Below are 11354 nucleotides of genomic sequence, written 5' to 3'. Positions count from 1 at the left end.
TTCTCTCCTTCCTGCCAGCAACTGCTCTGTCCACAGTCCTGTAGCTCCTTCATCTAGGCAGGAACACCATCCACACTCCTCCAGGCAGCAACTGGCTCTGGTTCTACAGCTCCTTTTATATAAGCCTGCTGGGCCCTGATTGGCTGCTCCTTGCAGCCTCTCCAATTGGCAGCCTCTCCCATGCAGCTGCTCAAGACAGCTTGGAGGACTCTCCTCTACTGACCTTTCTGGGATGGGGTGTGGTAGGACTGGGAGGCATCTAGCAGGGGGCCTCTGGGCTTAATACACCCCATCACAAGGTCCCTTCCAGGACTACATTTCTATGATTCTATGACAAGGGCTCCTAGACGCTACAATAATACAAATAATAAATAATAGTAAAAGAAAGCACAAAGGTGTTTGAGGGAGAAGCTGACTGGTAGGTGGTCATGCCTAGGTAGTTGCAGATGGAAGTCAGCATTGTGCTAAGTTACTAGAGATATGAGGTAGGACAGGCTATGTTATAAAGGGCCTTAAAGCCCTTTTGTTTCAAACAGTGGTGAAGGGGGAGCCAGTGGAAGGACTCAGAGAGGGGGCTAATGTGGTCATAGTGACGATCCAGCGAGGCCTTATCTACGCTAGGAAAATGCATCATCTTGGAAAATATGTTCACACACACATTTTAACTAACATGATGTTCAGCACAGTTTTGGCCTTAGTGTGGACAAAGTCAGTTGTGTTAAAAATGTGCCATAGTTAATTAATCATGGTTAACATGTTTAAACATGGCTGATCCCTGTCTACACTAGGTGCTAAGGTGTGTTGACCCTCATATTATTTAAAATACATTAGTGAACATGTTTTCTAATATGCCGCATTTTCCCCGTGCAGCCATGGTGGGAAAAGATTGTAGCAGTAGCATTTTGAATGAACTTGAAGGAGCAAAGATGCAGAAGTCAAGGCTAGCGAGGAGGAGGGAACGATAGTCCAGGCACGAGAAGATGAAGGCCTAGATGAGAGTTTTGGTGGCATGGACAGTTTTGCCTGAGTAATGACAGAGTAAAACACTCAGGATATGGCCCTTTTAAACACTCTTCTACACACATGCATAAGGCTCTTTAAATAAAGTGTGTCATTGTCATTTCAAAGACAAGGAGTAAAGCGCAACACACACCCTTTGCCTCTTTACCGGAAGATCTTATCAAACTAGATGACGCCTTTCTGGAGCAATAGGCAAGATTCTCAGATGGTGTAAATCAGCATAGCTCCACTGACTTAATTAGAGCGACACCTGTTTACACTAGCTGAGAATCTGGCCCAATGTCCCTTCAGGACACAATGCCCACATGTTTCAAACCTGGTTGTGCTATAGCTGGGCAGGTAAGGCACCTACATAAAAGGGGCTTGGTGTGAGATGGCTTCATCTAGAGCTGCGGATGCTCAGCACTTCAAAAAACTAGGCCACTTACCTTTAAATCAGGGGTTCTCAAAGTGGGGGTCAGGACCCCTCCGGAGGTCGCAAGGTTATTACATGGGGGGTCGCGAGCTGTCAGCCTCCACCCCAAACCCCGCTTTTCCGCCAGCATTTATAACAGTGTTAAATATATAAAAATCTGTTTTTAATTTATAAGGGGGCTCGCACTCAGAGGCTTGCTATGTGAAAGGGGTCACTAGTACAAAAGTTTGAGAACCACTGCTTTAAATGCAATCCTCTAAGGGCAAACTCCTGCATGAGTATATTGTGTTAATGAGGGTTATTTAATATCGCACAAAGAGGGCTGCAATTTGCAGATAGCTTCAAAAGTTTTTAAGGTCAGCAGGGACTATTATGCACATCTCAGCTGACCTCTCGCAGAACAAAGGCTATAGAACTTCACCCAGTGTGGTGGAACTAGAGCACATCTTCCAGAAAGGCATCCAGTCTGGCTTTAATAATCCCAGCAGCACAGAATCCACCACGTTTCTTGTTAAGTTGTTCCAGAGGTTAATTTCCCTCACTGATAAAAAAAAGAAGTGCGCCTTATTTCTAGTGTAGCTTCAACTTGGACAGCCCATGTCTGTGTCTTGATGGTGCTGTAACTAGAATCTTTTTTTTCTGTCCTAAAATCAGAGAGAGGTGTGTGATCAGTGCTAGTGTCCATTTTCTGCTTAATAAGTATGTATGAAACATCTGCACTCCGAAAATTGTGCACGTTCAAAGGAGAAGATCAAGCTGTAATTTTGGTCAGCTGATGTTAAAGATTCTAATGTGTTAGCACTGATGTGCTCCCAGACCTGATTGACACAAATGATAGCTGCACCCAATGCAAAAGAAGCCACATCAACAGCAAGAGTTACTAATTTAGCTGCGTCACAGGACATCAAGAAATTTCTGGCTATTAATTAATTCTTCTGAAAACTTTTGGGCATGTTGAATTTATCTCCTAGGTAACATTCTTTGATAATAGCTTCTTCAGGAGATTTACCAGTGTGAACATGCTAGAAATAGTTCTTTTTCTTGTAGTAAATTCCAGTACAAGAAATGACTGTAGCTCTTTCATATTTGTGTTTTAATGGGCAAGCTTTCACCACAGCTTCCACTGCTGAGATGTTGGGTGGATTCGTTGATTCAGCATTTACAGCAAATTCAACATCATCAGTGAAGAGTTTTATTAAGCAAAATCCTTGGACTTCTCAAATGTTATTCCTATGCATCTAAATGTTTTGAGCCATCCCTCAAATTCTGGTAGTGCTCTTCATTTGTCCTAGTCATTGTTACGTCATTGACATAGTGTTGCAATAATAGACTTTGTTCATCAATGACAGGAAAACAGCTGGCACCAAAATGGCACCCTATGGTATACTGATATAAAAAGTGCAAAGTGGGTGTAAGAAGCAACCAGCGGAAGCACTTTATATCCACTTTGCACTAGTGAAAATGACTGCACAAGGTTCACACAGCAGTGGAGAATCTGGCCTCAGGAGCCTATGCCAAAGTTATTTTATTTGTGGTTTTTATCCAGTTTTCATGTACAAAATTGTAGAATTATGTTCTGCTTCTAATTCAACATTGCATAGCCTAATCAGTACTGCAATGTCTAAAAACATTAGCTCATGCCAAGGTTCATTTCCAATTCCATTACCATGGACTAGTTCTCACCATTAATAATTACTTGTAAATATTGGAGCAATGACAGTGTAGGCACTTTATAAGCAGAGAGGGTGGCATGATCCCTACTCCAAAGAGCTTGCCTGAGTCAGACACATTCACTACAGTACAGTCATAGAAGATACACCGGCTGAACGACCTTTAGAGCAATCAGGCAGGTGTCTATTTTTTTAAAATTGTATTTGTCTTTGGCTGGTTCACTGAAAATCTTCTTAGAAGTGCTTTTTAAATAGGGCTTTGAACTTCAGTTATGAGTTCAGAATGTTCTTACTATTTTACATGCTTCATATGTACAGCTAACTCATCTGTTCTGAACCGCTTTCTGCACAGAGTTGTCCTCACTTTCATTTGTAGGGCCAAATTCACTGTGGCCACGTCTTCATGGACTGCGGTGGAGTTCCACCTGCTTGTGCCAGTGATGAGTTTGACTGTAGGCTCTGTTAGATATTTTGATATCTTTTATTTTTGCTTTTAAGTTATTTTGTTTTTTGCATATTTTTGGGGGGTTCTCCTTCTTTTTGGGACATCCCCTTTATTACCCAGGCTGCTCTTCCATTTGCATTTCCAGCCAATGTCCTTAGCCTCCTGCCATTTGTGAAATTTTCCATTTTCATACTAGCACGTGCTACGTCAGCCGAGTGGCTTTTGTTTGCACGATGAAACATAAAATGTGCTTTGAATCTCTCTTCTGAACTGAGGTCAGTGCACATTTTTTTACCCATTTGTCTGTTTCTCTCCAGGCCCATAGCTGACAGCTAAGTCCACAGTCTTTTCCTACTGTCAGTTCTGCTTCTGCAAGTGACTTCTTTCATGCTTCATGCAAATTAAACCCCTTCACAATCCACACAGGGGTAGGGTCCCAGAACCTCGGCTCCTGCCAGAGCCTGAACTTCTATGCCGCAATTAAACAGCCCCATAGCCTGAGCCCTGCAAACCTGAGGCAGCTGAGATGTGGTGTTTAATTGCAGTGTAGACATACCCTCTGAGTACATTTCCCAGACCTGAAGAAGAGCTCTGTCTAAGCTTGAAAGTTTGTCTCTCACCAACAGAAGTTGGTCCAATAAAAGATATTACCTCCCCCACCTTGTCTCTCTAATACCTTGGGACCAACACGGCTACAACACTACTGGATACTGGGGGGAAAAAAGGGAGATCTGGTCACTTAAGACCATGGTACACCTCTCAGAGGTTAGGAAGAGTTAGTCCTGGCATTCTACACAGGTGTCCCTAGGGGCAATGGCAAGCACAGTCTCCCTGTGTGCCCTTCCTCTAGCAGCTGCCAGAATGTAACCATCTGTATTCTGTTGTTTCTAATGCATGATATTGTGAGTGCACGTGCACACTCTCTCTCTCTTTCTCTCTCTGTTCTGGTTTTTGTGTTAAAGCTTTTCATGTATTCTGTTTACTCATTCTTATTAACCACTGAGACACTGTAAATAAAATAGGGATTTTCACCCTACTGAGGACAAAAAGCTAGTTCAGCCATCAAAGTGAACCCAGCTGAGCTCTGCTTAATAACTTGCACTTCTGTTATCCCTCCAAATGCAATCCAGATTCTTCAGTATCATTTGCTTAAAAAATTGTCTTGCTTTTCCACGCACTCTCCTTGCTCCTGTTCTTGTTTATAATCTGTTTTCTTGGATGCTGTCATTTTTGCCTGTGAAAAATACTAAACCAAATACTTAACTGGATTTTTTCCCTTCTTTCAGCTTCACAGTAGGATATCATCCAGACTGTATTCCTGAATTATTGGTTTATAAAATATTGACAAACACCAGGAAGATATAGCATATGAGATTCTAAGACATGCATGTGCATAATCCCTTTGATTTCATTGCTTTACATATTATTTCTTGAAACACCAATTTAAAAAACATGTGGAGAGCTACCTCTTACACAATAAATCATCACTTGACACTGGAGTGCTTCCAATTTACTGCCCAGTATTAATTACTTAATCTTTGTAAAGGGACTTTAACTATGTAAAGCGCTATTTGAGTGCTAAGCAAATGATCCTCAATCTAATTTGTTTGCAACCACTTCTTCATTACCTACACAGTCTTTAGGAGGCTGAGCAAAGGGGAAAAAATCCTCAGTTTAAATTTTAATAATAAATGTAAACACAACAATGAATTGAAAAATAATACAACATGGTGGGGATAAATCTGAGAGAACCATTTTATCCTCTTCAGGCAGTTCTAGATCTGAAATTGCTTCTTTACTTTTGTTGGTCTTTGATTTTTTTCTTTCATCTTCCTCTGTCTCGTTCTTCTCTCTTTCTTGATCTTAAACCTTCCCTCTTCCAAATCTTCTCCTTGTCTTAAAAAGAACCTTGTGAAGCTGTGGAGTCACTTAGGGTTAGATTCTGACACCCTTCCATTGCACAGGACACCTCACTCCATGAGCAGTCCCATTGATTTTCAAGGGGGCTGCTCAAAGAGAAAGGATTACTCTGCATAGGGGTGTCAGAATCTAGCTCATATAGAACCACCAGGACCAAAGCCAGCCCAGATATAGCACAAGGTAACTGAGGAAAATGGAAATGCAACTATTTGTACCACAGCAAAATTTCACTCAACAGAATGGAGCATGTCCCTCTGTTTTGTGCAGTGTTGTAGCTGTATCAGTCCCAGGATATTAGAGACACAAGGTGGGTGAGGTAATATCTTTTACTGGATAAAGCTTGTCTCTCTCACCAACAGAAGTTGGTCCAATACAAGCAGGGGCGGCTCTAGGAATTCCGCCGCCCCAAGCAGGGCGGTGCGCCGTGGGGCGCGCTCTGGCGGTCGCCGGTCCCGCGGCTCCGGGGAACCTCCTGCAGACGTGCCTGCGGAGGGTCTGCTGGTCCTGCGGCTCCAGTGGATCTCCCGCAGGCATGATTGCGGAAGGTCCGCCGGAGCCGCCTGCCGCCCTGCCGGCAAAATGCCGCCCCAAGCGCGCGCTTGGCGCGCTGGGGTCTAGAGCCGGCCCTGAATACAAGATATTACTTCACCCACCTTGTCCCGCTGTTTCCTGAAACTCATTGTTCTAAACCTGGGTAACCAAATTCAGGGGCATCATTTCAGATTTCAGTAGGGGAGGGGGCAACTTTCAGTGGGGTTCCAGGGACTGCTTAGTTCCCTCAAAACTCTTGGATAAAATGTAAAAATCCATAATTAGGCTGTCCCCTTCACAGAGGGGAGAGACCTCATTGTTCTTTGCCTAGAAAAGCTGACACTCTGAAACAGAAGACATCAGCCCCCAATCTGCTACTGGGCTGGAGCATTGCCGTGCAACACAGGGGGGCTGGGACCAGTCATGCCCTATAATCTGCAAGGTGCGGGGGAAATATTGGCTTTGTTTATGGAGGTGATTGGGCTCCTCTTAGCCACGGTACCCTGAGCCAGCCCTCTCACCAGGCCCCACAACAGAGGAGTCCTGCCTACATCCATTAAACTGAGCACTTTCCACTTGTCACATGTGAGACAGAAGATCCATGTCAGAGCATCTGCTTCATTGATCCCCAAGCAACCAATACTTCTGGCCACAAATTTGCCAGTCACAGCTTCTGGCCGCAAGTGCTGGGGCCAGTCAGTGGCAATGGAGTGTAACAGCGGATGAGGTTGGAGCAGAGAGCTGCAGTCAGACAGGTGGGTCCCTGCAGCTGGGCTGCGTAGGGTGGGGAGTGGAGGCTTCAGGCTGCCCATGGGGCTCCAAACACCAAAGGTTTCAGAGAGCAGAGCCGGTCTCTGGATCTGGTGTCTGAGTTGTTCACACATGGTAACTGCTCACACATTTCAACTCTCCCTCCCCCATCTCCCCACCCTACCTAAATGATGCCCCTGACCAAATTCCTGTTAAGCTCTCAGTACCTATTCCTGCCTCTATAAGCAATATTCTTCTTTATATTTATATTTTTAAACTGTACTTCATTTGTTCCAGTTCCCTCAAGCATTCCAGAAAAGCTCCTTACTCCTCAAGAACAGAAAATGTCGCACATCTTGTGACAATGGTATTTATGCCATGTCATTGGATGGCATTCAGCCTGGCTTCTCTTTTCTTTTTTCCCCATTGGTTTTAATTCTTTATCAGGTCCATTTTTACTGATGGGTCTGGTTTGTGTTTTCTTTCGTGCCAAATAAACTGAAATCAGCACTTCCTTGCTGACTCCTGAGGTCTTAAACATAGTGGGAAAGTATTTTATTCAGGCAGCTTGCTAAATTTCAACTTGCATGAGTAGCAGTTACCCAATGCTCTCGCTCAAGATTTTGATAATTTAAAATGTGTATTTACAATTCATTTATATCACACTTGGTGATTTGTACAACTCTCTCCTTTTTTAAATTTTCAATCTTGTTTCCAATGTGTTGGGCATTTACCTTATTTAGTTCAAAGCAAACAGGTATATAGAGGAGACTGTTCTTGACGGCAACTTTATTCACTTCATTCCCACAAGTAGAGTAGTAGCCCTGCCTGGAATCTGGCATCAAAATAGTGCTAGCCAGAGGTTGCTTCTGGCACTATAGTAATATTTGTAACAAGAGACCCGAGAGATGGATACTCAGGAGAGGTGAAACAGAAGCTAGGCATGGGGAAGCTGGAGGCCATGAGAGGGTGGGTGGAAAATCAGGGATGTGAAATTGGGACAATTTCTAAAGATATCACGGTGCTACACAACCATACATAGTTGTCTTCTGCCCTCCCTGCAATGATCAAATACCTATGCAGAAGAGTGTGTATGTATATTTGTGTGTGTGTGTGTGTGTGTGTGTGTGTGTGTGTGTGTGTGTGTGTGTTCACATAGATACACAGAGGTGGATGATACATGTTACCAGCAACTCAAGGTTATAAAAACAGGGATTCCAGATTTCCAAAAAAATAGGAGGAGGATTTTTAGACAGCAACATACCACAAAAAAAATTCCAATTTAACAAAACTATTGGTGACATTCACCATATTTCCAGCTGGTGACTATCGGTTTGGCTGAATAGCCAGGCCCCCTTACACAAATGTTTAATGGAAAGTGCAGGATATCTTGGAAGGCAGCTTGGACAGTGGACAGGAGTACATGTGCTATGGGCAGGAGTGCATGAGGGCAGGTCTATAAGAAGCTGTAAAGAACTTGGTTTCTCTTCCTCCCCATATATTGGTTCCACATTGCTCTGTACACCAGTTTACAGGACCAGTTTACCAGACCACATCCCTTCCTCTGCTAGATGGCATGTTGCAAGGTCCAAAAGGTGGTGCTCAGATGTTGGAGGAGGTGGGGCTGCCTACAAGCTGAAACCTGGCTTGCTTGAGGTGGGTTCTCATGTGACTTATCTAATTTAGCAAAGTCTGAGTTAGCAACATTTTGCCAAAATGATGGCAGTGCAGGCAGGATCCAGCAAGACCTCATGGACGATCCAGGATTCTTGATCCCTCTAACACTGGGGTGTAAAAGGAGAGAAAAATCCTACCCCTCTCCAGAAGTCCCTTTAATATTAACTAATCAATGGGTCAACTGCCAATAAATTATTATTGTAATAAAAACATGGTATGTTCCGGCTGCATGGAAGATGCTCTCTCTGCCCCCGACACGCCAGAGCAGCTCCATCCCAACTCATCTTGGAAGGCTGCAGAATCACCGGGTCACTGGTGTAACATAGTTGGAAGGGAAGAGACCCAATTTGCCCCGCAGGCGCCCTTTCCACCAACATGGGTTAGAGTTGTCCAGGACTTCTACGATGTCTCCACTGCGGAATCCTAGCTCATCACACTCCAATGCCTCAAAGTCATACAGGGCTTGGACCCATAGTGTTTGCTGAGGAGGAAGAGACAGGAGAGGTCAGACACAATTCTTATGAATTTCCCCCACAACACAAACCAAAAAGAGCCAGAAATGCAACGCTGGGATATGAAACCATGATACCAGTATGGAATTCAATGGAAGAGCCATCAGGACCCCAGAAAGTAGAGCCTGAATAAGAGAGACACCTGAGGGTAGGTTCAAGTTATCAGGAACCCCCAGTATCCCTCTCAATATAGTCATGCCCCAAAGTAGAACTCAAGTGGCTGGGGCATACAGGAATGGAGCACATGCCATGGAAACACCTTCTAAAGTGACAGGGATGTGCAACATCACATCAGGTATAATACACCGTTCCTCCTCCTGACCTCTCACAGAGAACAGTAAACCTACTAGCCTCTATGGTGGTTTCCTTGAGAGAAGGGATCAGGTAGATGACAAGGGCATATAATGCAAACCATCTACCTGTGAATGTTGAAATGATGGTTCTGTTTGTCTCCGGTACATGGATGTTGCACTCCCTTCTCCATGGTCTCTGAGGCGATGAAGCCCATCCTTCCTGTCCAGGCTCCCACCACCTCTGTCCTAGAAAGTGAGGTGCAAGAGAAGCCATTAATATACTCCGATGTGCAACTGGACCGGGGTGGGGATTCAGTTACTGGGTACCAGGGTTTCAGGATCCAGCCAGTGCATATGTCACCTAATGCCTCCAAGTAATTTCTTGTCTTCATTTATAAGGTCTTTGTTTCCCAGGTGTTCATTGGGCTGCAAGCAACACACCTAACAGGAAAGGACTCCTTAGTCTGTGTCCTTTGGTTTGGACCAAGAATCTCGAGCTGGGCAGTTGGGTGCAGCTTCCCAATATCCTCTCTCAGTACCTAGCATTTCAAATGTCCCTTTGGTCATGCCTGCACCTTAGTCAGCCTAAAAGGTCAGTGCGACTGGATCCCACTTTGCATGTCAATTGTCCCTGGCTGGAAATGTCAGAGTGAGTCAAACTCAATCTGGCTTTAGAGACACAGGATTCATTTTTTGTTGTGGTATACTTTTCTCTTACAAGTATTTCTGCTCTGTATCAAATATGACTCCTTGACAGATTTGTCACAAAGGGCCCAAGCTCCAATCTTGTGACAAGTTGTATTGTTCTGCCAACAGTCCCCTTCCTATATAACGTTGCTCCTGAATGATCGGGTATAGAACTGGCCACTCCCAGAGTGTCCTTGGCCCTCCTCTATTAGGACTCTCTTGCCCTGTGAGGCTTGGTTTTGGATCTCTTCCCCTAGGGGGACCAGTCTTCTCCTCAGATGAGGCCAATACTGTTGCAGCATCTCCTGCTACAGACAGGAGGCAGCCCCTCCTCCCCATGGTAGCCATTTCCTACCAAAATTAATATGGAACAATTGTAGAGGCAACACCATGCACTGCTCTTTCCTCCCATCCCTACAATAAGAGCATTTTTTGCATGCACCTTCACCATCTCTGCCCAGCCCCAGGACTGAAGGATGACACACCAGGAGCTCCCAGCAGAGAAAGAGAGAACCCAGGACTCACATCAGAAACAGAGAGCATGTGGAACGTGCTCAAAGAAACCAAACTTTCCCAATGGTAATTAACTCATTTCCCATTCCCAGCGTGCACCATGGTGCCAAATCTTATCACCACAACACAGCAAAAGAAATGGGCTGCACAGTTGGGCTTGTCCTAGAGACTTCAGAGGCATTCCTAGATAGGTGTGTGGCCGAGTGTTGGTCTGTCCTCCCAATATGACTTTCAGTCTTGTCCCAAGCTCAACATTTTGCCATACTTGGCCATTCTTGCAAGACTGGGTTTGCTGTTCCCAGCCGTCTAGTTAGAGTGTCACCTGCCTGTTGAGTTTGGATTTTTACAGGTCCATCCCATAAACTCTGATATTTAGAGGACAAAATAGAAGATCACATATTTATTTCAGTCCACCAGATGTCACCATGATGACACTATACATTGATGCTACATCACAATGTGAAGAAGCAGTCATGGCGATGCACTTAAAAAATTAGGTAAACAGCCCGGCTCCTAGTGAGCAGAGACCAGCATGTTCTGCAGTCCAGGCTCATCCCAGCTAACCCCTCTTTCCCAGTGATACCTGTTGCTGCTGCAGGGGTGGTGAGGGATCTGCATATCTCTTGGACATTGATGCTCGGATTTCTCCAGCTGCTGAACTCAGGCGGAGTCCTTCCTGTACCCCCCGTTCCAGGCTCCCACCACGCCTCTCCTGGGGGGGAGAATGATAAAGGTCGGGCCAGGTCTGCTTCCCAAAATGCCCTTGCTGGTATCCTGGCAATCAGTACTCCGTCCCTTTCCCTCTCCAGATCTCTGTCCTCCCACTACTCTCCCTAAACCTAGGGCCTATGCAAAGGAGGACTCCTGCTCCTCTGAACAAACTGACAAATCTGGGATCCTGGATTTTGTCTCTTCACCACA

The 11354-nt window shown here is 44.8% G+C and overlaps 1 protein-coding gene across 7 annotated transcripts in view; it reads right to left on the bottom strand.

Annotated features, from left to right (window-relative positions):
• Positions 1-6097: 6097 nt before the first annotated feature.
• GRAP2 (GRB2 related adaptor protein 2) overlaps positions 6098-11354 on the bottom strand; it is a 142659-nt gene continuing 137402 nt past the window's right edge. For all 7 annotated transcript variants that reach the window (XM_039499323.1, XM_039499346.1, XM_039499337.1 and 4 more), the window contains 3 exons: positions 11017-11145; positions 9360-9479; positions 6098-8909 (listed from right to left, as the gene is read on the bottom strand). In XM_039499323.1, coding sequence (XP_039355257.1) covers positions 8730-8909; positions 9360-9479; positions 11017-11145 — 429 coding nt within the window. In that variant the 3' untranslated portion in view covers positions 6098-8729. The remainder of the gene's footprint in view (positions 8910-9359; positions 9480-11016; positions 11146-11354) is intronic.

This window comes from Mauremys reevesii, linkage group 1 (genome assembly GCF_016161935.1).
Source record: "Mauremys reevesii isolate NIE-2019 linkage group 1, ASM1616193v1, whole genome shotgun sequence".
Lineage (NCBI taxonomy): Eukaryota > Metazoa > Chordata > Testudines > Geoemydidae > Mauremys > Mauremys reevesii.
Note: the sequence above shows the minus strand (reverse complement) of the source record. Positions and strands in the feature narration are given on the sequence as shown.